This window comes from Lepisosteus platostomus, chromosome 11, assembly GCF_059453375.1.
Source record: "Lepisosteus platostomus isolate fLepPlt1 chromosome 11, fLepPlt1.hap1, whole genome shotgun sequence".
Classification (NCBI taxonomy): Eukaryota; Metazoa; Chordata; class Actinopteri; order Semionotiformes; family Lepisosteidae; genus Lepisosteus; species Lepisosteus platostomus.
This window is the reverse complement of record NC_142621.1, coordinates 19,366,262-19,392,221: the sequence shown is the minus strand read 5'-3', so window position 1 is coordinate 19,392,221 and position 25,960 is coordinate 19,366,262. Positions and strand designations below refer to the sequence as shown.

Below are 25,960 nucleotides of genomic sequence, written 5' to 3'. Positions count from 1 at the left end.
ATAAAAATATTAGTTGGTAAAAAAACAGTAACAAAAACAATAAATAATTTTGATTTTCTTTTTCAATAAGTTGTTTTGAAAATATTAAACCATGGCTTTAAACCATGGGTACTTTTCACAATGACATTTTGCAGGGTGCTCTATGTTGTTGCTGCATTAAACTGGACAACAGTTTTTGTTTTGGAAGTGTGATCTTTCTCGAGTAGGAGAGTGTCAAAGTATATTTTAAAAATTAAAAATCACATACTATTGATATAATGTCTGTACTCTTAAGAGCTCATTAGGTTTAGGAGTCTTCTTTTCATCTGTTGCCTCTTGTAGTATCGTGTTTTTCCCCTGAAACAAACAAGACACACCTGCAACCACTGACGTTTATTCACTTTTAATTTCATGCTTGCTGGAGAAATTATTATAAACAATAATGCAAATTTAATCATATGCATTTCCCACTTACAACAGGTTATTACAGTGCACAATATTGGCCAAACCTGGGATTGTCATTGTTCAATTTGCAGTTTGTTAACAGGTCCCTAGTGATTTTAACTGAGATATGACAAGCTGTAAGGAGTTTGGAGTGGGAAATATTTATGAATCCCATGATCGTAGCTTATGCTTTGTCTTACAAGATGCTCAATTAATTTACAGTACATGTACTATGTACTATGGACAGTTCATTCATTTTGGTAAATATTTTATTCTCAGCTACAACTTGAATATTCAATAAAACATTTAGCTCTATAACAAACAGACAGGTAATTGTGTTGAAAAACTGAATATTTAATGTCCATCTTTGATGTCATTTAGCTGAATTAAAAATATCTAGAAGGCCTGTAAAAACTGTAAAAGTTAAAAGTTAATTCCACTCTGCGAAGTTGAATGCCTCACAAGATTAAATCTAAATATTAATTTTCACATTTCACTGATAATCTCTAAGAAGTGTTTTAAGGAGTGTAAACACAATTTTATCTTTTTTATCTTTACCTTTTAATGTACAAAATTACAGTCTAATCCAGTTATGTTTGACAAACCAAAGATGTAAGATTGAGAATTAACTTAAAGAGATTTTTTTTGTTTTAACAAAACAAACTACCATGTTCATATATGGATAATCTATTGTGGAAAGATTGTTAAAGCTGTCCATTGTATTTCCTCAGTGGTCTCTCAGGGAGTGCTCTAGTCCGATCAATGTAGGTCTGTGTGGTCCCAGTCAGAGAGCTTGTGCAGGGTTTGTTTATTGTTGGACTGAGTGAACTGCAAACACACCCAAAGGCCAAAATGTGATCATGGAAACGGTATCCTGGCTGCAAATTACTTCCTTAGTCACCTCTGACAGATTGTGTGAACTGCAATTAAAGTTAAAGAATGCCTGGTAGCGTGGCTGTATTTACCTTTCAAAGCTTTACAGGATCTTGTTAAAATAATGATCACAAATTTAATATCTTAATCTTTTTATTTTCATTTTAAAAGTTCTTCAAATAATTTTACTTCGTTGGTTTATGTAGAATTTTTTTTTGTCTTTTTGGTATCAATAGTTACCTGGTTGCTAAGGGGATATTGGATTAGAAAAATGTAAGGAGTCCTTTCATGCCTGCCAAGAAAGTGAGTGTTTTCTTTAAGTAAAGTTTACAGTGTTGTCTGAAATGCCATTGTAACCTGCAATGTACAGTAGATTGGATATACTGTTTTCTTTTTTTTAACTGTTCCTGTGAGTTATATAGCCATGCATTCCAATAGACTGTTTACCAATCCGTATGCAATCGAAGTTCTCCAGACAAAAAAGAGGGACTTGATTGAAGGTATATCTAAAACTGAGCATTTGCTGAATCTTCTGATTGACAAGGAAGTCTTACCACCTGAGAAGAGACTCCTTGTGCTTAGCTGCAGATCTCGGGAGGAGAAGAATTCACGACTCCTGGACTTTCTGGTCTCCCAAGGTGAGAGAGCTTGCAGGTTGTTCTTCTATCCATGTCTGAAACTCATAGAGCCTGACTTGTACAACAGCATCAAAGTGTACGTGGGAGATGTGAATGAAAGTATCGGGGATGGCAGAAGGCAGCTTATAGGGTACCTTTTAGAAAGGGACCACAGTAATCCCCCTAAAAATAAACAGCATAAAATCCCTGAGAAGACCACTAATATGGCAGTTCCACGAAAGAGAGTAAAGATCCAAGACAGTAAACTTGTCTCAACTATCTCATCGCTTAAGACACCAGAAGAAACGGAAGTGGTGCATCGTAAACCTGGGGGTCTTTTCGATTCAGCTGCAAAGGGGGATGTATCTTGTCTGGAGAAGCTTTTAAGCGATTGTGACATCAATGCAGTGAATTCTTTGAATGAGAGTCTCTTGCACATAGCTGCCTTGAATGGCCAGGTCCCAGTTATAGAATTCCTTCTGCGTAAAGGGGTCAAAATGGATTTGAGAGACAGAAAAGGAAGGACAGCTTTGCACAGGGCTGCTGAAAATGGTCATAGCATGGCAGTAAAATTCCTTGTGCAGGCAGGGGCTAATATCTATGCCATGGATAAGGAATCTAAAACTCCACTTCACTTGGCAGCCCAAAACAAGCATCTCAGTTCAGTCAAAATTCTAGTGGAAGAGGAAATCAAGATTTGCCATAATCAGAGGACATTTCTACATATGGCAGCCCTCAAAGATAACTCCCATCTAGCCCAAATCCTCCTTCAGGAAGGTGCCCCAGTAGATGCAAAGGACAATCAGAAGAAGACTGCACTGTTCCATGCTGTTAACAGTGGTTTTGAGAAAACAGCTAGAGTTCTTCTTGAAGCTGGAGCCAAGCTAGATTCCAGTATCATTGAAGCTGCATTTAACCTTAACAGCCAGTCCATGTATAGCCTACTTCTTCAGCATGCTAAAGGGCTATCTCCTGATACCATGGTGTCAGCACTTTTCAAAGCAGTTCAGAAGAACCTGCAAGGAGTTATAGCTGCTTTGATAGACAGAGGTACTGACATAAATGCACGTAATGGGATGCAGTACACACCTTTGCTTCTCGCTGCAGAGCTGGGGAATTTGGAAGCTGTCAAGATTTTGGTTGCCAAAAAGGCTAGTCTGGATGAGAAATTGCCAAACCATAACTCAGCTCTGCATCTGGCTGCTCAGAGTGGGAATCTGCCAGTTTTAAAATTGCTGTTAGAGAAAGGAATGGACGTTAACATGCCAGGCCCTGTAGACCAGACTCCTTTGCACCTGGCTGCCTTGCACAACAAACCTGATGTAGTGGAGGTACTGATCAGACATGGGGCCCAGGTGAATGCTGTCACCAAAGAGGTACTTACACCCTTGCACATTGCAAGTCAGCAGGGACACCAGGAGGTTGTGGAGAAGCTGATCCAATTTAAGGCAGATATTAATGCAAAAGACAAACAGTCGAGGACACCTCTGCATCTTGCTCCAGCTCAAGGTGGGGCATCTGTGGTGCAGCTGCTGCTCAGAAATGGTGCTGATCCCAATGCTGTGGACAAGGAAAAAAAGTCACCTTTACACATGGCAGCGCTGAAAGGAAATTCTGAGGCTGCCTCAGCCATGCTGTCAGGCAAGGCAATGATCAGAGCCAAGGACATGGATGGCTGCACACCCCTGCACTACACCACAGCAAAAGGCCATCTGAGCCTCATGAAAGTTCTTTTGGCCTTTGGAAAAAACAAGAATGTTGATGATAGAAATGTGTGGCGGAAGACCGCCTTGCACATTGCGGCAGAGCATGGGTATGACTCTCTGGTAGACTTCCTGCTGTCCAGTGGTGCAAAGATCAATGCTATGGACATCAATAAAGACACCCCTCTGCACATTGCCAGTCGAGCCGGGCACCTTGGCACTGTTCACAGACTAGTGAACTGGACACAGGGTGAAAAGGTCAACCTGCAGGCCACTAACAGTGTGAAGAAAACCCCACTGCAGGTGGCGCAGACTGGGGACACAGAAAAACACCAGCAAGTTGCCACACTACTGAAGAAGAAAATGTTTCTTATCAAATAATACATAACCGTCTAAAAATGGACATCATATGATTTTCACAGGACTCCGACACCTTAGAAGATTTGTCCCACGTTGGAGTGAATATCAGTGTCTGAATGGTAGTGCAGCAGGGTTTCATTATTCTGGAAGAATAATTAATCAGATTTTCACTTATATCCTGTACACTAACATGACCTCAGATGTTGTTGTGGTGTGGCTACAGAATTTACATACTTTCCGTATTTGGAAGAAAAAACTGAGAGAAAGAGTTAAACAATGTAGAATTCCAAATACCTTTCACAGCAGAGTATAGAGTATATTCCTTATAAAACATATGTTTGTAAATGGCTATCTGTATATTTCTGTACATTAAGAAATCAACAGATCACTGAAATGAAATTTCAGAGATACCGCAGTTCACACATACCGACCTCTGGTGGTCATTTTAGAAAAAAAATGTTTTGCTTCACATACAGTAACTTGTATTGGAAATGTTAAACGTTAGGCTTTTTACCAATGTTTTTATATAATACGTAGTAAACGTTTATGCAATAATAATAATAGCCTGAAATGGTAAAACTAATGATTTATTGTGTTGTGCTTAATGATCTTTATTTGAAGGCTGTCCTTTAGATATGCATATTTAAATACACTTTTAATTGATTATTAAAATAATAAAGTAAAGGCGTAATATCTAAGGCAGTGGCATCAGTGAGAGATGCCAAGGAGAGGAGCTATTTCACAGATCACATGAGACTGGTAGCTGGTTTCCGGAGACTGGGCACGTGACCGGTTGTTGACAGCTGCGGCGACTCCAACATGGCCAGGAATGAGGAGAAACAGCTAGGGAAACTAAACCGGCTGTGGCTTCAGAGGCAGCGAGACGGTACATGAACGAAAACTGCTTCGCTGAGCTCTGTGTCCTAGAACTATCTAACAGTATGCAGATGAATTGTTTCAAATCATATCAGTAACGAACTCAGCAGGCTATGAAATGAACCGTAAAAAGTAAATGGATATTTATTTATTCCTGATATTAATACATGTACTGTTCATTTTCCTTTGATCTAGTTAAGCGTTGCAAATCCAAATCAAGAGTCTCGAGTTCGTAGGTTTATAAATTGATACAGTTGTTTTAGCAGTTATCTAAATCGTTATGAAGTTAGGTCTCTTTCCGTTTCGAAAGAATTAAGGGTCGAAATTAATAATAAAAACTTTTTTATATAGCGCCTTTAAAGGTGGCTTCTCAACGCGCTTTACACCTATACACAATGAAAATACACAATGAGAGGTAAATCTCTCATCTCTCAGAAATCTGCTATCGTTTTAATTTTTTCGTCTTCCGCAGAGGGTCGCTTAAAGGACATAGGTGAATCAAGACCCAGACTGGTGAGTGTAACCCAAAATAAACTATAAAATAAAACTCCTACTTTATTTTATTAAAATGTTCCTGACGTCCCCTGACCCAATTTTGTCTTCCAGTCTTCCTTGAATTCACCTGCAGCCGTGAAGAAATGGATTCCAAGCATCACCAATGAAATAGAATATTATTTGCAGGTATTCTGGTGTGGTGTTTTGTTCAATCAGACTGTCAAAGAGGGACTAATGTAGACTTCTGTTATGGCAATAACAATTTTTTTATTACTGATACAATTAAATTGCTGTCTATGTATGAAGAAATCATTGTGTTCATTAACTATTCCCTCTTTGCAATTATGACAATGCCCCCTGCTGTTGAGACTGCTTTTTTCTAAAAGTGGAAATGCAGTTCAAAATAATCCAAACATGTCACAATTGCAGTTCACAACGCACATTGTAAAAATCTGAAAAACAACAACATTTTGGTTATTTCCGTGTGAATGATTGGTGTAAATACATCAAAACAATACTCTCCTTGTACCATTTGAAGGCAGAAATATTTTAGAGCATTTATTACACAGTCAACGAAAACAGTACATTCAGAATACAAGTGGCCTGATCAGTGCTTGGATGGGAGAACTTGAAGGAAAATACCAGGTTGGACCTGTAAGTGTAAGTGGTGATAGTGGACATGCAGATGTCACTCTCCCTCTGGACCAAAATTTTCAAACCAGTGCTGCATTATGGTGAATGTTGGAGCTGCTGTCCATCCAATGAGGTGCTGAACCTAGGTCCTGAATACCTGGTCTTTTAAGATCCTGTTTCATTCTTCCACAAGCCACTAGCATTTTTTAAAAGGTACTAATCCTAATGTCCTGATAAATTTCACTCTTTCGTTGCATAATAGACTCACCTGTTGAACTTACTTCTTTTCCTGACTTGCTATGTATTTGGTCCTATGGTTTCCATGTGTTATGCAGATTACGGATACATTTCAGTGTTGAATATTTGAGATGACTAATACAGTGAGGTCTTGTTATGACAATGATTTAAGTCTTGAACAGAGAAGACACAAAGGCTTGAGGGCACAAGTGGAGGCTATGGAAAAATGAATTGAGGCCACAGAGTTGGAAACAGGAGGTGCTTCTTTACACGAAGAATGGCAATACTTTGGAACAAACTGCACTGCAGTGCTGTTGAAGCAGGGAGATTGGGAATGTACTAGAAGCCAAAGAGGCATGAGGGGGGAAATGGCCTTTATTTCTTTGTAACATTTCATGTGTTCTTTTATAATAGAACTGTTCTTTGTCTTGCAGCAGTCCCAGCTCTCTCACTACCCTGAGAGGAAGATTGCAGAGTTTCAGCAGCAGATAGAGGAGCTGCGGAAGGAATATAAGAGTTACCTCCACAAGCTCCGGGTCCTAGATCCGTCCTGCAAACACCAGCCCTGGAATTCCCGAGGCTACACTAAAAGGAAACGGCCACAGGATGGGGTACCATGTCCTAGCCAAGCAGGTAGATCTGTCTGTCCTCCTGTGTGATGCATTGAAGTACATTTGCTTGCATTTCACATTTTTAAAGTCTCCAGCAGATATGTATCCTTAATGATTTCTGAAGTTATTTCAAAATCATGTCTGTTTTTGTGATGGATAAACTATCACTGCTGTAAGTTTTGACATCCCCCATCTCCAGTAATCCCTTTTACTGATTTATAAATAATGTAATAATTATTTTAATAAAGAATAACATATTTATAAATAAATACATAATTAATAAAGATTACTTATTTGACTGTATCAACCCATGTTTTATGCACAGTCATCTTCGTAAGTGGTAATTAAAGCCTCTAGTGAATTAAAAAAAGACAGTGGGTCTTGACTTGCAAAGGGTTGCAAAAAGAAGTATTACCTCCCTTTGTATTATATTAATTTATTATAAATTTCAACTGTTCATAAATTTAGAAGAGGTATCACTTTGGACTACTTTGGACTACTAGTTTTACCATCAATATTTATTAAACTTCATAACGTTTGGAGGTGATACGTCTGAGATTGATGGATCTGAGATGTCATTTTCAGTTGACAAAATTACTTGTTTTGTACGAAGAACAAAAGTGTTTTGTGATTACTATAAGCTCACCATCAGAAATCATGCAGTATTTTATTAATATATTTCTTTCAAACATGAAGTACCAGCACATTTCTTTCAAACATGGGGTTATTTTGAAGTATCAGCTCTAACATGTAGCACTGAAAACTGTTACATTTTAATCCACAGTTACTTTAGGAAGCTATTACCTTTTACTAAGTAGTGTGTATACATTAAATTAAAATTAAAAAGAATTATTTTTTCTCAGAGTCTGGGGGCTTTAAAAGGTTATGCACTCCTGTGCTGTCAGAACCAGGATGCCAGAGTGATGAGTCAGACAGTGATGATGAAGAGGAGAGCAAGGTGACACAAGCTCCAGAGGAAGAGAAGAGTTGTACTCTTGTACTCACTTCCCCTGTGGCAGACCTACCCAGCCAAGACCAGCCTCTCTGCTTCAACCACAGCAAGATGGCTGTGAAGGTTTCTGGGCAACGTGCCACACTAGATGATCAGAACTTAGACAGTCTGGCAAGGGTTCTGTTTACAGGGCTTCCGAACCTTCAAAGCTGCTCCATGGCCCAGAATTCTGCAGCCCAGAACTGTCTTCCCAAAAATTCAGAGGCATTGGAGCTCAGTACATCCCACCTGCCCGCCGAACACAAGCCACATGTTCTGGGTCTTGACTGCTACTCCTCTTCAGAAGAGGACACATAGGGTATTACTGGAACACAGAAGGGAGTTCAGCTGATGGCACCACACAAAAGTGACCTCGTTGTTGGAAATATCCGACAGGTTGGGGAAGTAGCAGAGAAATCTGTTCATATTTGTCTCATGTGACACTGGTAGGGAAGTATTTCTCCATAGGGAGTTATTCACAAGCTCTGTATTTCTGCCTTCATAGAGTAAACTGTTTCTCTTTTGGCTTTTAAACTAAAGATGTGATCCAGCTATACAGAAAAGCAGGTAATTTAAGGAGTTTAACATTACCCATCAGGACTTCTTTAAGGCTTCACTGAAAATTAGCTGGTGTAAATTTAACTGGCAAATTATAGACTTAAGAAAGTTACTTTTAGACTTCTTCCAGACTTCAAAGTTTCTGTAATGGATTAGGAAATGTAAAATTAAGGCAGGATTTAAAATAGATAATTTTGGAATATTTGTACTATGAGAATTTTCATTGAATTGTTTAAAACTGAATATAAAAACATTTTGTAAATAATAACGTGTATTATTGTTTCATACTCTTATCTCATTCAAGTGTTTATGAGTTGTTTATGTCAGTAATTGTTAGTAACTTTAATAAAAACTTTATTTTTGGAAGAAATTAAATTGAGAGACTGACTTATATAATACCCTTTTCCCTTTTAACACAAAGGTACCTGTAGTTGTTTACCAACACCGAAAAATGTCTTAATTACTTTGTATTATCAATAATAATAATAATTGCTTACACTTATATAGTGCTTTTCTGGACACTTCACTCAAAGTGTTTTGCAGGTAATGGGGACTCTCCTCCATCACCACCAATGTGCAGCATCCACCTGGATGATGCGTCAGCAGCCATAGTGCACCAGAACACTCACCACACATCAGCTATCAGTGTGGAGGAGAGTAGAGTAATGAAGCCAATTCATAGAGGGGGATTATAAGGAGGCCATGATTGATTAGGGCCAATGAGAAATTTGGCCAGGACGCCGGGGTTACACTCTTACTCTTTTCGAGAAACACCCTGGGATTTTTAATGACCACAGAGAGTTAGGACTTCGGTTTTACATCTCACTGTTTACAGTATAGTGTCCCTTTCACTATATGGGGCATTAGGACCCACATGGGTGAGCGGCCCCGCTGGCCCCACTAACACCTCTTCCAGCAGCAACCTTAGTTTTTCCCAGGAGGCCTCCCATCCAGGTACTGACCAGGCTCAAACCTGCTTAGCTTCAGTGGGTTGCCAGTTGTGAGTTGTAGGGTGATATGGCTGCTGGCCATATAACAACATAGGAATCGTTACAATCCAGAGGAAGCCAGTATACACTTCTAACATGTTTGATTGCTAGTATTAATTACATTACACATTACATTACATTACATTAAGCTTATTATCCCGAAGGTCTCATCCACACATTTTTTAATAGAAGCCAAGGTATTATGCTTCAAAAGATGCCTTTTTTTATCAATACATCACCCTAGATGTTGTAATGGGATCAGAGTGATTATTTTCTTTTAAAATGACTTCATACTTCATAAATTGATTGGGGAGTTGCAAAGCAAAATTGAAATAGCATACAAAAATTAGAGCTGATTATTGAAAATGAAAAGCAAAACTCCAGTTCCTTAATTTCGCTTTTGCTACACTAAATATGGAAACACCTGGTGATGGGTATTAATAACAGGTATCTACTATAGCACCAGTAACCACTAAATTTATATGTGTTCTCCAATTGTAATTTTGTTATAAAACTAAGAGTAGCAATGTAATTATTATTTTTGGACCCAAAACATTCAGTGGTTTAAATTAAGTTTGATAAAAAACTGAATTTGACTACACAAAATGTAATCATGTTTTTCTTACAAGTTGTCAAACGTCTTACAAGACATAAAACTTGTCACATTCAAAAGTGCATCCTTTTAGACAGTTGTCAACAGTTTTGTGAAAAGAATGGGGTTATGGAATCACACAAATCGGGAACTTTAATATTCAGTATAAGCTCGATCAAAAAATATATTTTTATACTTTCATAACATTATTTAGATAAATGTTTTAAAAATGAAATAAATCAAATATAAATAACGACATTAACTGGAGGTCTTCCACTCAGCAGATGTCGCTACAGAGAAAAACTTCGTCCTGTGAGCGACCTGTCACTTCTCTTTGTTGCTTGTGCTGAGTTTTAGAGAACATGGCGGAGGAGCTGGATGTTGTTGATATTGAGGGTGATGAATCTGAGTTGAATTTGAGGTAATGTGATGGAACAGTGTGTCTGTAATGTCTTACACAGTGTCAATTGATTCAGAGTTTGACAGGAGTACTTTTACGAAATTTCTGTTTTTTTTAAAGGTCTCAGTACTTTACATATTGAAATGAATGGCGAAATGTCGAGAGTAAAATCCGTAATGTGAGTGTTAGATAAGTCAGATATTATAGATTAATGTTAATTTGAATAAACATATTTATGTTGTTTTCTATATTTTTTTTTCACATACCTTGTGGACTCGCTTTTTCCTTTCAGCTCTTCAGCTATATAGAAATAGAACCTTTAGAGTGTCAGAATGATTCTCCTAAAGATATCGCTACATCTGTTTTAGTAATATCGATGTAAAAGTATAAACAAGAAGACCTCGGGTATAACAGACCTTTTCAGTTGTGTTGGAGAGCTAACCGTGCTATCCTGCCCCTTTGTCAGGAGGCTTGCGTCTTCTCAGTAAACGCTTAGCATCTAATGAACGAAAAGTTACAAACGAGAGGAGACCATCTAGACCTAACTCAAGTTATCTAAAATTTGAAGAACATGAAGACCTTTTCCAAAAATATTTTTGCCACTTTAAGCCTATTCCCATGAGTAGTCTCAGAGATCTGACCTGTTGTCTTCGACATAAACTTTAATATTATAATACCGTACTTAGTGCAGTGTGGATTAAGTACGCACTAAACATGGCTGTGTTTAACAGCCATGTTTTGACATTGATACTATTTGAAATCTTTCTGTGATAGCCTGAAATGTATTTCAGAGACCCTGATGCTGGATCTGCTAGATTCTTGCAAGACCAGTATTTACAGTCATCATGGAGGACAAACAGTGGGTTGATAGTAAGTGGATGCATTTACAATGTAGTAATTTGCATTTGCAATTCAAACCTTCCTACATGACTGCATTGCTAACATTGTTTCTATTGGCATGCTTATGTGACATGTCTGGTGACATTTAATTTTGTCCACACTTTACAGCAGGAAAGCAGAATACATCATGGAGTAAAAGCTCCTTCTCTCCACAAGAGGCAGTTACAACCAAAAGATGTCTCTTGCTCAATAACTTTCAATACTTGGGACTTTTCAGTTCAATTTGCTTTCATTTTGGTTTAAAGTTTCTGGAAACAAAGTGATCTTCACTTAGGTTGTAACAGTTGGATAAGCAAGGTGGAAGAGATTGATATAACAGCATTCATACTCAGCTCTTGGTCTGCAGCTTTGAGGAAGCTGCTTTTTTGCCTGCTTGGTGTTATGTGAGTAGAAGTCTTTACACATTAGGTTTCACATTTAACATTTGGTTCTGCTCCTAACTCCCTTAGCCCTGGGCCTTGGACAGCTCCATCAGTGCTGAGAATAGAGCAGCTATTGAGAACATGCTGCTTGAAGAGGAGTATCCTTTTTTTGTTTCTGGACTGACTTAAAATGTGAACTCTTCTAGCAGGAAGAATCAGTGCAGCATAGACATAGTTGAGAAGTGTATATATATATATGTTTTCACCTCTTCTTGATTTTATTATTTCATTATACAGTGCCTTGCGAAAGTATTCGGCCCCCTTGAACTTTTCAACCTTTTGCCACATTTCAGGCTTCAAACATAAAGATATAAATTTTTTATTTTATGTGAAGAATCACCAACAAGTGGGACACAATTGTGAAGTGGAACGAAATCTATTGGATTTTTGAAACTTTTTTAACTAATAAAAAAATGAAAAGTGGGGCGTGCAAAATTATTCGGCCCCCTTGCGTTAATACTTTGTAGAGCCACCTTTTGCTGCGATTACAGCTGCAAGTCGCTTGGGGTATGTCTCTATCAGTTTTGCACATCGAGAAACTGAAATTCTTGCCCATTCTTCCTTGCAAAACAGCTCGAGCTCAGTGAGGTTGGATGGAGAGCGTTTGTGAACAGCAGTTTTCAGCTCTTTCCACAGATTCTCGATTGGATTCAGGTCTGGACTTTGACTTGGCCATTCAAACACCTGGATACGTTTATTTGTGAACCATTCCTTTGTAGATTTTGCTGTATGTTTGGGATCATTGTCTTGTTGGAAGATAAATCTCCGTCCCAGTTTCAGGTCTTTTGCAGACTCCAACAGGTTTTCATCCAGAATGGTCCTGTATTTGGCTGCATCCATCTTCCCCTCAATTTTAACCATCTTCCCTGTCCCTGCTGAAGAAAAGCAGGCCCAAACCATGATGCTGCCACCACCATGTTTGACAGTGGGGATGGTGTGTTGAGGGTGATGAGCTGTGTTGCTTTTACGCCAAACATATCGTTTTGCATTGTGGCCAAAAAGTTCGATTTTGGTTTCATCTGACCAGAGCACCTTCTTCCACATGTTTGGGGTGTCTCCCAGGTGGCTTGTGGCAAACTTTAGACGAGACTTTTTATGGATATCTTTGAGAAATGGCTTTCTTCTTGCCACTCTTCCATAAAGGCCAGATTTGTGCAGTGTAAGACTGATTGTTGTCCTATGGACAGACTCTCCCACCTCAGCTGTAGTTCTCTGCAGTTCATCCAGAGTGATCATGGGCCTCTTGGCTGCATCTCTGATCAGTCTTCTCCTTGTCTGAGCTGAAAGTTTAGAGGGACGGCCAGGTCTTGGTAGATTTGCAGTGGTCTGATACTCCTTCCATTTCAAGATGATCGCTTGCACAGTGCTCCTTGGGATGTTTGAAGCTTGGGAAATCTTTTTGTATCCAAATCCGGCTTTAAACTTTTCCACAACAGTATTACGGACCTGCCTGGTGAGTTCCTTGGTCTTCATGATGCTCTCTGCGCTTTCAACAGAACCTTGAGACTATCACAGAGCAGGTGCATTTATACAGAGACTTGATTACACACAGGTGGATTCTATTTATCACCATCAGTCATTTAGGACAACATTGGATCATTCAGAGATCCTTGCTGAACTTCTGGAGTGAGTTTGCTGCACTGAAAGTAAAGGGGCCGAATAATTTTGCACGCCCCACTTTTCATTTTTTTATTAGTTAAAAAAGTTTCAAAAATCCAATAGATTTCGTTCCACTTCACAATTGTGTCCCACTTGTTGGTGATTCTTCACATAAAATAAAAAAATTATATCTTTATGTTTGAAGCCTGAAATGTGGCAAAAGGTTGAAAAGTTCAAGGGGGCCGAATACTTTCGCAAGGCACTGTATAAGTTAACACAGTTGATAAATGCTATTAATCAAAGGCAGTCATCTCCAATGCAGTGATCTGACAGTTTTTCTTAAAAAGGTTTAAGATATTATCTAACAGGTAAGGAGCTTCCCAAGAACACCTGGACTGGTGACAAGCAAATGACCGAAAAAGTAAAGAAGTGAGTTCATCAACTTGTTTTTATAACTCTGATAATAATTTCTTAATGTTATTATTTAGATATGAAGTCAGATCAGCTGTTTTAATGCTGAATTATTTGGTAAATTAAGACTACCCTTGAATTTTGCAGTTCTCTAGGTGTAAAGGACTGACATTTCCTTTCATTTACGTCAAAATTTATGACACTAAATATGATAAATTCTAAACGTATGTATCTTTATAAATACACATTCTTTTGCAGTCCCTAATATACATTTGCGGTAATCCTACTTTTAATGTCTTATGATGTTGGCTATGTTTAATATTTGTACATATATTTACATAAATACAAGTTTTATATATAAACACAAGTTCTTAATACCTATTTTTTCTGTAAAAACATTTCTTATAAATAAATGTTTGTACTGAAAGATGCTTCTTTTTTGTTTTGAATGGATCTATACTGTTGGCTATAGATAAAGTCAATAGATTTTGTTTTAATTATTTTTGGTATTCTTCTTTTTTTAATTCTTTTGAAAAAATCCTTATAGGTCTCCAATTAAATCGGGTACTCAACCTGTTCGCTGGGCACAGCAGGAAAAGGATCTTTTTGAAAAAGGACTGGTAATAAATTTACTTTGACAAATTATACTGGCTATTGCACTTTGTATAACATCTGGATTTTTTATCATTTATCATTTTTTTATTTGTTTCTGTTTCTATAAAGATTTATGTTTATGTTTTTATAACATTATCACCAAAGATAGTTTTGTAGCTAGTACAGCTTAAAGTGTGGAAACAAATCCTAATATTCTGTAATTTGAACTATAAGTGTAATAGATGTTGAACAGCATTAAAGATATTTCCCTCCTGTCTTTTTGATGTTTCAGACACAGTTTGGTCGAAGATGGACCAAGATAGCAAAAATGATTGGCAGTCGCAGTGTTTTGCAGGTGAAGAGCTATGCAAGGCAGTACTTTAAAAAGATGGTATGTCCTGAGTGTAAAGAATAAAACAGAACCTTATCACAGTGAAGAACATTTATAACTTATCTTTTCAACATTTGCTGTTCTTTCATTGTTGAGGTAATGAGCAATTACTGTATAAGCATGCTAAGGACAAGCAGGAATTTCAGAGTTTTTGCTGTTGTCAGATCTCAGAAGTTAAGCAAGGCTAGGACTGGTCAGGGAGAACATTTTGGTCACCAGTAGTTGGTACTCTTCGCATCCTGAACCTGCCTATTTGGTAATTAAAATATTGGCCTTCATTTTTGATTAAGTGGGATACTTTCCTATGTGTGAAATGCTTCTGGATCCTTTAAAATCTAGAAGATACGGATCTTGGAAAGTATTTCATAAATACAATAAATTGTAATTATTTTATTAAGATATGCTAGATTATTACAGTATCGTGATTCTAGAACCAGTTATGTACCATTTTTGTCTGTGCATCTTTAGGACAGGGAAATGAGTGTAAGAAATTACATAACTTAAAAGGAAAATGCAGAGAGGGCTCATCGTCTTTTCAATATCTTCACAGACAAAGACTGAAAATTCCCTCAAACAGAGTTCAGGCGCTTCTATTCAGGATTCATCAAATGGCGATGTGGTAGGCAATAAGCCCAACTCCTTGAGGGCTGTGGAGAACCAAATAGTTGCCCTGCCTAATGCAGTCAGAATTGAGAGATTGTCAGATGATGAAGATGTGGATATCACTGATGACACAGATCAGGACACAACTTTTCCAGCCTGCAAGACCGAATCCCATCATCTGGAGCAGGGATGCCTGGAGGACCTAGACAGCACAACCCATGAGGAGGCAAAGAGGAGCCCTGGATCAACTTCCACATGTCAACCAGAGACTCCCAGCTGCTCCTCAGACGAGTACTATACTCACCACCTTTTCTCTACAACATCTGTCCTTGGCAGTTCAGAGCACAGACCTACAGCAAAACAGCTTAGGAATTCAGATCTGTTTCAGTATGACACAGAGTCAGAAAAAGAAACTGGAGAAGAGACTGAGGAACGGGAGTTAAGGGCAGGCAGCCCAGGATTACAGAAGGAGAATGGGATTGTAGAAGGTTTGGGACAGTCACTGCTTGAAAGCGAATTTGCTGACGTTGCAGGTAGAGTGAAGAAAGCTTAATTATTTAGCTACTGGTTTTAATTTGTTCCTTAGTTCTCTGGGTCAATATATAATCCGTCTATGTAGATTAATAAATTGTCCATTTGGAAGGTAAAAGAGATACAATGGTAACATACCTTTCAGAAGTATGATAGTACTGAGTGATAAACTGCAAAGTTTGTCCTGAAGAAATTAATTTCAAATGTTCTTATAATTAGAGTTTACAAATGAGCTATGTTATTTATTTCTGAGTTAAAAGTCCATCAGTAATATTCTTTTTTGCCTATAGCTGAAGAATACTGCCAAAAAGCTGTTTTTATCAACACTTTTATCCCATTAGCTTGCATAATTATATTAATAATAATAATAATAATTGCTTACACTTATATAGCGCTTTTCTGGACACTCCACTCAAAGCGCTTTACAGGTAATGGGGACTCCCCTCCACCACCACCAATGTGCAGCATCCACCTGGATGATGCGACGGCAGCCATAGTGCGCCAGAACGCTCACCACACATTAGCTATCAGTGGGGAGGAGAGCAGAGTAATGTAGCCAATTCATAGAGGGGGATTATTAGGAGGCCATGATTAGTAAGGGCCAATTGGAAATTTGGCCAGGACACCGGGGTTACACCCCTACTCTTTTCGAGAAGGGCCCTGGGATTTTTAATGACCACAGAGAGTCAGGACCTCGGTTTTACGTCTCATCCGAAGGACGGCGCCTGTTTACAGTATAGTGTCCCCGTCACTATACTGGGGCATTAGGACCCACATGGACCGCAGGGTGAGCGCCCCCCGCTGGCCCCACTAACACCTCTTCCAGCAGCAACCTTAGTTTTTCCCAGGAGGTCTCCCATCCAGGTACTGACCAGGCTCACACCTGCTTAGCTTCAGTGGGTTGCCAGTTGTGAGTTGCAGGGTGATATGGCTGCTGGCCATATCATATTGTAATGTGACATAGACTTAGCTGACAAAGTATGTAAACTCCTGAATGTTTTTCTCTGAAGATCCAACACAACGGCTTGCAGGGTCGGAGGAAGGCCTAGATGAAGAGTTAAAAGCCCCCGAACAAGAAGTGGAGTTGGACCCAAACATCATTACAGACGAGGAGAAACATGCCATTGCAGAGTTCTTTGAAGGTCGGCCTTCTAAGACGCCTGAGCGCTACCTCAAAATTAGGAACTACATCCTAGAGCAGTGGTGAGACAAGAACCTGGTCCTAAAGACTTTAACTTTGTGAAGACAGATGTTTCTACTGTGGCTATATTTTCTTTGTCCATTTGTGTTTGAGTAGACCTTTTCTGTTTTTCTTAAGGGTGAAAAGTAAACCCAAATACCTGAACAAAACCTCAGTGCGGCCTGGCCTGAAGAACTGTGGTGATGTGAACTGTATTGGAAGGATCCACACCTATTTGGAGCTTATAGGAGCCATTAACTTCAACTGTGGTATTACTTGCAAATGAGAATAACACTTTTGTGATGTCTGGAATTATTTTCAATAATGTTCATAGATTGTAAGGGTGTTAGTTTAATAACCATTTGTAACTATTTTATTAGAGTACAGTAGCCTAAAGCTCAAGTGCAATCAGCAGTGCTTCACATCTGCTTGTTTTTTTATATTTATCCCTATAATGTGGAGACATCTGATGAAAGTCTGTGCTTTTTGCGCCAGTTACAACATGCTGATTTCTTCCTTGGTCAGAATTTTTTGTTCTTGCATTCTGTGTAGTAAAGAGACCAAAACTGTACAGCTTAAAACAACAAGTGCACAGCTATTGACATTAACAGTTCTTTCAGCTTTTTGAGTCTTATCTGTCTACGAATTGATTGTGTTTCTCTGTTGTATTAGAACAGGCGATCTATAACAGACCAAGAACAGTGGATAAGTCACGTCTGAAAGAAGGAAGGGATGCTCTAGTGGCTTACCAGCTGGCTCAAAGACTGCAGTCTATGGTAAGGGTGATCTTTTCTGTCCTGCTAATGATAGAATGCCACTATTTTTGCTTAAAGAATATGAGCAAACTGAAAAAAATAAATAAAACTCCATTAAACTATATATTTTAAATATTTTTTAGGTGTTGTACCTTTTTATAGTCTTTCTATTTTGCTGGTTCCTGTACACTCAATACAAAATATTGCCCTATATGAGACCCAGTTAGCTTTTATATATCCATAAGGTTATTAGTTTTCAGTTTATCATTTTGAATTACTTTTTTTGTCCTCCTAAAGCGAACAAGAAAACGTCGTGTACGAGACATGTGGGGTAACTGGTGTGATGCCAGGGACCTAGAAGGACAGACATTTGAGGTATTTTAAGTTCTTAAAGTACTTTTAACTTCATTTGTGGTAATATAACATTTTCTTTTCTGTTTGTTCCCATGGAAAAGAATAGTTGGTTCAGCCATTTTCTGATTTATAATTTTGGGCTTATTCCTGTTAAAATAACAATAATTATGTTGCAAGGATCTATTAACATCTTTTTACAACATTAGAACTGTATCTGGCTAGATTCCATCTCGGACTTGTAATATCTAGATAACAAATAGTTTCTCTTTAATTCAGCTGATGAAATAATTTCTCATTTTACAAAATGGCTGCCACATATCACCTAGTCGACTGCAGTTTCATTGGCAGATGAAGTGGGTTCACTCCTGTATCTAATTACTTTAGGATCCTTCTGGGTGAAAAGCATTATATAAATATAAGGAACCATTAAGCCAGCAGCCATATCACCCTGCAACTCACAACTGGCAACCCACAGAAGCTAAGCAGGTGTGAGCCTGGTCAGTACCTGGATGGGAGGCCTCCTGGGAAAAACTAAGGTTGCTGCTGGAAGAAGTTGCTGTTAGTGGGGCCAGCAGGGGGCGCTCACCCTGCGGCTCATGTGGGTCCTAATGCCCCAGTGTAGTGACGGGGACACTATACTGTAAACAGGCGCCGTCCTTCGGATGAGACGTAAAACCGAGGTCCTGACTCTCTGTGGTCATTAAAAATCCCAGGGTGTTTCTTGAAAAGAGTAGGGGTGTAAACCCCGGCATCCTGGCCAAATTTCCCCATCAGCTGTTATCAATCATGGCCTCCTAACAATCCCCCTCTGTGAATTGGCTTCATTACTCTGCTCTCCTCCCCACTGATAGCTGATGTGTGGTGAGCGTTCTGGCGCACTATGGCTGCCGTCGCATCATCCAGGTGGACGCTGCACATTGGTGGTGGTGGAGGGGAGTCCCCATTACCTGTAAAGCGCTTTGAGTGGAGTGTCCAGAAAAAGCACTATATAAGTGTAAGCAATTATTATTATTATTAGTATTATTAATTATAAAATGTAAATCATTAATTAATCAGTACTGTGATCTGTTTAATAATCACTTTGGGGAGTCTTGCCTTATCAGTTTTTTTCCTCTCAGTTATTAGCAGTAAGTTAGAATATTTAGCTTCTTGCGGACTGGTGTAGTTTAGTCACAAGGTTCTGTGAACTTAGCTTGCCAGTTTTATAGGTTCTGTTTCTGTTTACCAGCACCTGAGTGCTGAGGAACTTGCCAGGAGGAGAGAGGAGAACAAGAGAAGACTCCCCAAGCCCAGTAAAGTTCCACGACAAACCAAAGGGTATATTAGACCTCTCCTTGCAAAGACTCACTGTCATGCAGGCTTGCAGCACATTTTCAAGTTTAAGGACCAAACTGAGGTCCTCAATGAGTTGAACATAATTAATTTTTTATGTGAGATAAAGAAAATACTTTAGATGTTCTATTTAATTTGTTTAAAAAGGAAAAATCGAATGACTTTAAAGAAACTAGTCAAGGTGGCTTGCTTAGTTTGAAATTAACTTGCTTAGTTTGAATTACTGGAAGCCATATTAAATGCGCTTTTCAACACAAGTCTTGATTTGTATTGAAAACCTCTAGTTTCAAATGTTAGTTATGCAGGAAGATCTAAATTTTCTTCTGTTTGTACAATAATGCTTTGTGCACAGAGACTGTGGTTTCAGTCCATTTAGTCATTCAAAGAGTTCCAAGCTAGCTAGAGCTCGGCAACTGTATCTCTCACTAGCCAGGCACTCTTGACAGTACTCTAATGTTGTATTTTTTTCTTTCAGTACCTTTGACCCTTTCCAACTAATTCCGTGTCAGTCTTTTGGAGAGGAAAAGCAGGTAACCTTTATTTAGTTTGAAAATGGAACATTTATTTTTCCACAAATTTTGTGTGCTTACCAACTAAATTATTTTCAGGAGCCTTTCCAGGTGGTGGTGTCTGCAGAAGCACTCATTGTTATGGATATGGTACGTCATATATTACTAATAAGTACATATAGTGATTTTATGATATATGTCTATATTATTGGACCATGAATGTGTAGCACAGGACTAGGGTTGTTGCATCATTTTACCATTGCCGAACTGGGACAGACCACAAGCCAGACTACTTATGAATGCTAGTGATGAAATATTTGTTGGGATTCACCTAGTGGACCAAAAGTGTAACAGTGTAACACAGTTTAGAGAAAACAAAGGTTAGGTTTCCCTTTTTGACTGCTAGACCTGCATAAAATAAACAAATATCTTATCCACTTGATACCCAAGTCTCAACACAAGATACTAGTTGTTGGGTAGCTTGTAAGCCACATGGGTATATGAAAAGAAAAATCGAAATATTTGAAGAAGCAAAAAATCTTGTGTACTGTTCATCTTGATCGGTGTACTATCAAAACACTAGGTTTCTCTTTCTTCATCCCACAATTGTGGGAACTAATTTTGAAATCCCAGTACTGGGAAAAGGAAGGAGAAAGCTTGACAGTGTGTTGGGTAGAGGATGGTTGAAACTGTGGCAGAGGTATCTAGGAGTGAGGTTATCAATAAGTTTACTAATTCAGCATTAAAGGTTATAAAGGGAATTCTTTAACTTCCCCACATTGCCTTTGTCCTCAATTACATTGCTGGACAGGTCCCTCAGAAGAAAATGGTGGGAAGTTCTTTGGCCATTCTGTCCCATATTAGGTCACAATAGTCACTTCAAAGCTTTCTCTAAAAAAGAAGCAGCATATGAGTTTTAAATTTAGAACCTTCAGTGATGGAGGTTTTAACCAGAATGCTTTGTTTTAGTCTTGTGTCCTCTAAAGTCTAACCTTTTACGATAAGAGAAAAATACTTTGTCAAATGACACAGGGTTTAGCACTGTGTCAGGTGGCTGTGAGATAAGAGTGTATTGATCAGATGAGTACTGACCCTGTGTGTGACTACTTTGCATGTACAGCACGCTCATGTGTCCATGGGTGAGGTCATTGGGCTGCTTGGAGGAGGATACACTGAAAGCACAAGGGTTCTAAAGGTGAGGAGTCAGGATTTCACTAAGCTATATATATGTTGAAATATCAATCAAAATGTGGTTGCCTGTCTTTGTTGCCAGCCACATAACTGGTTCCTAGCATTTTCCTAGTGGACCTCTTGCAAACTGCTTGCCTTTTTTAGAGTGCCCATTGTTTTGGTAGTCAGGATGGACATGCTGAAACTGTTTTGTGATGGATATTACATTGATCGTAATAAATAAAAGAGACATTAGCAAAAAGAGAATTAGCTGTTGTCCTGGAAGATGTTCATGAGTGTGGAGGAGTGGACTTTATTATTAGACGTATGCTTTAATGTGCAAGTGTTCTTAACCTTAGTTCTCTGTCTTATTTTCTCTCCAATGCATTGCTCATACTGTGGTTTTCTTCTGTAAATATTTTAAAAATTGTTCATGCTGTTAGCTGTTTTTTTCCATGCACAGTAGAAGGCATTGTATTTAGAAAAGTGTTATCTTTAAATTGCTTTTAAAAATGTTAATAAAAATAAAAAGTTTTGATGACACCTTTAAATTTGTATGATATATATATATAAATGTATGTGAATTGGAGCTGTTTCAATGTTGGCTTTGAAAGCTGTGCATCACAGAAAATCCAGGTATAATTCCTGGATTACACATGTATATTGTTGACATAAACCCAATAGATATATTGGAAAACCTACAAAAATACAGTGTGTTCATATATTATGATACTATGTTCAAGTTATTTGTGGTTCTTACTAAAATTTAGTAATGGAATGACTTATGTGTAGAACATTGTAATTAAAATGTTTAACTAGATTTTTACAGCTAAAAACCACCTGAAGTTTAAATAGGGACCACAGATTGGGAAACACTGCTCCAAAATCATGTCATTTTAACTGGAAGGAGAAATAAAAATTGCATAGAATTTAAGGCATTTGGGAAAGAAAATAATTGGGGAAATTATATTAAAACTGCTACAGTCAAGCAAATCAAACTTTAAATTTGATTATCCTTTGTATGTATCTGAGTGTGTTGCTGTGCACTGTTCTGTAGATATGTGCCGCAGAGCCTTGTAACAGCCTAAGCACCAGGCTGCAGTGTGAGATGGATCCAGTCTCTCAGACCCAGGCCTCTGAGGCGCTAGCAGGGAGAGGGTACAATGTTGTGGGCTGGTACCACTCTCACCCTGCCTTCGACCCAAATCCCTCCCTCAGAGACATTGATACACAGGCCAAATTTCAGGTGAGAGTTTATTCTTTATGGTATAGTTGGGATTTTTAAATACAGATTTATGTTTAATGTACAATATTTAGACGGTAATAGCAGTTTAGGAAGACTGTTTCTGCCTTGTTAGCGAGGTTAATCGAGGGTAAAATACAGGTAAGTTTGGAATAATGTTTTCAAGACATATCTTTCTGTGGTACATGCATCCCCTTCTGAGTTGTCTTTGTTTTCTTCTTTCAGAGTTACTTCTTCAGAGGAGGTGCTCAGTTTATAGGAATGATCATCAGTCCCTATAATCCCACCAACACTTCTCCACATTCCCAGGTCACTTGTCTCGTTGTGAGTGAGGAGCTCAGCCCCATCGGCTTACACAGTACGTTCTTTCAGTGCCTGGAAGCCTCTTCACTGTGCACTTCATGTGTGTCTGTTTCAGTGTGCATATCTAGGCTTACACTCCAAAGAGTATGAGGACCTTTTCCCAGCATTATTGACATTTTTGAATGCAGAGTTGGAACACAGTTTACAGACAACGACTCCCTTTAGACAAAATACTGAATAATTTCCCTAAAACATTGTTTAGCAGTTGGTGATATGTGCCATGTCAAGCAGTACCTTTTTATTTCTTTGGTTTATGTGTAACATTCATCTGGAGGTAGATTCATTCAGGATATTTCTTTTGTTGTGGTACAGAGCTTCCTTTTAAATTTGAAATTCACCATTCTTCAGAGGAGCCAGATTGGTCTCTGGTGTTGAACAAGGCAGAGTGGATCATTGAGAAGTACAGACTGTCACATGGGTAAGATAAACCTCCACTATGTACAGTGATCCATATTTGCAAAATAAATCTTTCAGATACTAGTGTTGGTTGCTAGCAATATATTTTATTGTATTTCCCATATGATATTGCTTTAATTCTGTTTTAATATATAAATAGAAAGGGGTACTAAATGCAAATTGTGCATTAATGACTTAATTCAAAAGAGAAGATGTAGGACAGTAACATTTTATTATTTTATTTGCAGAAGTGTACCAATGGACAGGCTTTTCCATAGGGATTCTGATCTTACCTGTTTAGAGAAAGTAAGTAACTGAAACTTTGGCTGCTTTGTATACAAGCTCTGTTATATGATGAAATAGTGTCACGTAATGCATTTTATAAAGAAACCCAGACTTTCTAAGCATTTTGCATTATGCATTATTTTTGTTCTGTGATTTTATTTACCAAGATGTTGGCTTCAATGCGAAAATCTCTGGAGTTTCTTCAGGACACCACCGTGACCAGTTTCCTGGCCCAGATTGAGACTCTGTTCCTCTCACAGTTTGCAGCTGAAAGCAAGAGCACAGAAACACAAGAAATAGAACCCACAAGTTATAATATACAGACACCTAGCACTGAGTAGGTGTAGTATTGTTAATATCTGTGAAAATATGTTCCACCTCTGGCCCTCCCTCCATATTTATAAATTTGTGGATTTTTCCTACTGACCCAGCCATTACTTATTTGTGTAACTTGGACTTTCACTATCTTCCCCCATTTGTCCTGTTATATAGTTTAATGTTCGTAGGGGAATATTATGAACAGTATAACTGTCAATATAAAGGCAACCATATTTGATGACCATTTTACATTTTAAATAGTTAATAAAAATACACAGCACTTTTGATATTATGCAGTAGATACAAACAAACATACAAGTATTTTCTGGCTTTTATCACCATAATTTAGCCAGCCCAGCGAGACACCACAGAGCTGCAGGCAGGCCTTCCCATTGTTGCCTCTGGTTCAGTTTTCACCTCCATCATTGTTTTTGAACTATACACTTTGCTTACGTGATGATGTGGATACACTTTTCCCATTAGTTTGTAAGATTTCATCTGGTTTCAGTGCAACACTGAATTAAAGAATTTTGCTGAGCAACCGTGTCGACCCAGTTTTTCAGATAATGGAAAAGGATTCCACCAGAGCATCTGACTAGGTTACTTAAATACATGTGTTTGGCAGAGGACAATGTCCAGATTACATATAGTAATCACCAGGGAACTAGGGTGCAACAAATAAATCATATATATAAAAATATGTTCATTATATTAAATATTTTCTTTCCAGTATTAATACCTTTTAAGAAAAGTGTTATGTAAGTTAAGATAAGATCACTTTATTGGCCATATACAGTTTCTTGTATTAGGAATTTATCTTTTTGCATACCCCAACTTGCTCTCCATGAGACACACAGACAGGGAGAGAAGCTTGGGGTAGGTTATCATGCATGGTGAAAATTCTCAGTTTGCTATCTGTGGTTTATAAGATAAATACCAGTATTTACAGGTGGGGGGACATGCACTATTTCTTTTGTATTTTGTATATTTAAGTTCTGTATTATCACTGATAATTCTGGACATTATATAATATCAGAGCCAAATATCTGTTAATACACATTAATAAAATATTTGAAAAACGTGCATTTTCAATTTTTTCCATGCTCTTACAAAGGCTAAGCAAAATGGATATGGGTTCTTTTAGGGTTGGACTTACTGCCTCTTTGAATAGAGGCTGAACAAAGGAGTACTTCCAGTCTGCAGGGAATTAAACGGTTTTAAAAGAGAGATTGATTAAGTGGGCAGTTGAGCAGATATTAAATGAGCAGCAAGTTTGACGGCAGCAAAAATGGTTAAAAAATAGACATAAAAAATACTTGGTCAGCTTGCTCCTTTCTTATTGGGTATCCAGATTGATGAATCATTTACGTGACTCTGAATCAGCTGAATGGAGGTGAAAATAGTGACCCTAATGTGTGTTCCCTTGAAATCAATTACATTACGAGCAGAAGAAAGCATGCTGAAATGTTATTGTGCAATTCACAACAGTACTGCCATTTATTATTATATGATCTTGTTCTTTTGAATTAATTTTCAAATCAAATCTTTATTAGGTTTTTTATATTGAAATCTGAAGAACTATTCACAAAATTCTAGAAAGCTTAAACATAGGGGCCCTGTACACTTAGAGCCTCATTCACTAAAGACTGTACTTTGCAATTATCAACACCTGGTAGAGGAAAGCCTCAAGAAAAAATCAAGTAATTTCTCTTGCATTCTTTCAGCTAATGATACAGTATGTGTAATTAACATGTGGCAGGTGTGTACTTTGCATACATCTCCCTCATGATTAAACAGCATGGCGTCTGTAGACAGTATAATAATAGTAGAGAGAAAAATAGCCATTTAAAAACTGTTACTTTTCTTTATAATCTTTCTATATTTTTCACAAAAAAAGAAAGGGGTATCAAAAGAAACTTAATCCTCTCTGCATGCAGTTTTAGAAAAAGTATTTTGGATAAATGTTTTGGTCTTCATTTTGATTTATCAATCATGATGACACTTGATGTATTTTAGTGACTATAATTTGCATAAGCAATAAATCATCTTATTAGTGAGAAAAAAGGAAATCAAAGAAAAAAAGAATGGAAGTAATATGCCTATTATGCCAGCAGCCATATCAGCCTGCAACTCACAACTGGCAACCCACTAAAGCTAAGCAGATGTGAGCCTGGTCAGTACCTGGATGGCAGACCTGGGACAAATAAGGTTGCTGTTGGAAGACCAGCAGGGGGCACTCACCCTGC

The 25,960-nt window shown here is 38.1% G+C and overlaps 3 protein-coding genes across 6 annotated transcripts; all 3 read left to right on the top strand.

Annotated features, from left to right (window-relative positions):
• The first annotated feature begins 1,346 nt into the window (after nucleotides 1-1,346).
• On the top strand, nucleotides 1,347-4,185 carry caiap (CARD- and ANK-containing Inflammasome Adaptor Protein). The gene has a single exon (XM_088598777.1). The coding sequence runs from the start codon at nucleotides 1,721-1,723 to the stop codon at nucleotides 3,995-3,997; it is 2,277 nt and encodes a 758-aa protein (XP_088454903.1). The 5' UTR covers nucleotides 1,347-1,720; the 3' UTR covers nucleotides 3,998-4,185.
• Nucleotides 4,186-4,204: 19 nt separating this feature from the next.
• On the top strand, nucleotides 4,205-8,752 carry LOC148652129 (uncharacterized). Of its 2 annotated transcripts, none has more exons than XM_088598779.1 (5): nucleotides 4,205-4,862; nucleotides 5,325-5,365; nucleotides 5,459-5,533; nucleotides 6,652-6,850; nucleotides 7,734-8,752. In XM_088598779.1, the coding sequence occupies exons 1-5, from the start codon at nucleotides 4,796-4,798 to the stop codon at nucleotides 8,135-8,137; spliced, it is 786 nt and encodes a 261-aa protein (XP_088454905.1). In that variant the 5' UTR covers nucleotides 4,205-4,795; the 3' UTR covers nucleotides 8,138-8,752. The 2 variants fall into 2 exon arrangements, with proteins under 2 accessions (XP_088454905.1, XP_088454904.1); XM_088598778.1 differs by having other exon boundaries at nucleotides 4,210-4,862; nucleotides 7,692-8,752.
• A 1,536-nt stretch (nucleotides 8,753-10,288) lies between these two features.
• mysm1 (Myb-like, SWIRM and MPN domains 1) lies at nucleotides 10,289-24,797 on the top strand. 3 transcript variants are annotated; one of them, XM_088598774.1, is made up of 20 exons: nucleotides 10,289-10,379; nucleotides 11,150-11,228; nucleotides 11,708-11,778; nucleotides 13,634-13,708; nucleotides 14,238-14,310; nucleotides 14,577-14,639; nucleotides 15,226-15,811; nucleotides 16,820-17,012; nucleotides 17,128-17,258; nucleotides 17,662-17,765; nucleotides 18,042-18,119; nucleotides 19,327-19,415; nucleotides 19,906-19,960; nucleotides 20,039-20,089; nucleotides 21,060-21,134; nucleotides 22,167-22,355; nucleotides 22,578-22,710; nucleotides 23,028-23,133; nucleotides 23,360-23,417; nucleotides 23,564-24,797. In XM_088598774.1, the coding sequence occupies exons 1-20, from the start codon at nucleotides 10,321-10,323 to the stop codon at nucleotides 23,735-23,737; spliced, it is 2,442 nt and encodes an 813-aa protein (XP_088454900.1). In that variant the 5' UTR covers nucleotides 10,289-10,320; the 3' UTR covers nucleotides 23,738-24,797. The 3 variants fall into 3 exon arrangements, with proteins under 3 accessions (XP_088454900.1, XP_088454899.1, XP_088454901.1); XM_088598773.1 differs by having other exon boundaries at nucleotides 14,577-14,675; XM_088598775.1 differs by having other exon boundaries at nucleotides 10,314-10,379; nucleotides 11,133-11,228; nucleotides 14,577-14,675.
• Nucleotides 24,798-25,960: the final 1,163 nt, after the last annotated feature.

Coding starts and splice junctions, on each gene's coding strand:
- caiap (XM_088598777.1), top strand. CDS start 1,721: ATGCATTCCAATAGACTGTTTACCAATCCGTATGCAATCGAAGTTCTC.
- LOC148652129 (XM_088598778.1), top strand. CDS start 4,796: ATGGCCAGGAATGAGGAGAAACAGCTAGGGAAACTAAACCGGCTGTGG. Junction 5,534..6,651: donor AAATAGAATATTATTTGCAG/GTATTCTGGTGT, acceptor TTTGTCTTGCAG/CAGTCCCAGCTCTCTCACTA. Junction 6,851..7,691: donor ACCATGTCCTAGCCAAGCAG/GTAGATCTGTCT, acceptor ATTTTTTCTCAG/AGTCTGGGGGCTTTAAAAGG.
- mysm1 (XM_088598773.1), top strand. CDS start 10,321: ATGGCGGAGGAGCTGGATGTTGTTGATATTGAGGGTGATGAATCTGAG. Junction 17,766..18,041: donor CTCAAAGACTGCAGTCTATG/GTAAGGGTGATC, acceptor GTCCTCCTAAAG/CGAACAAGAAAACGTCGTGT. Junction 23,418..23,563: donor ATCTTACCTGTTTAGAGAAA/GTAAGTAACTGA, acceptor TTATTTACCAAG/ATGTTGGCTTCAATGCGAAA.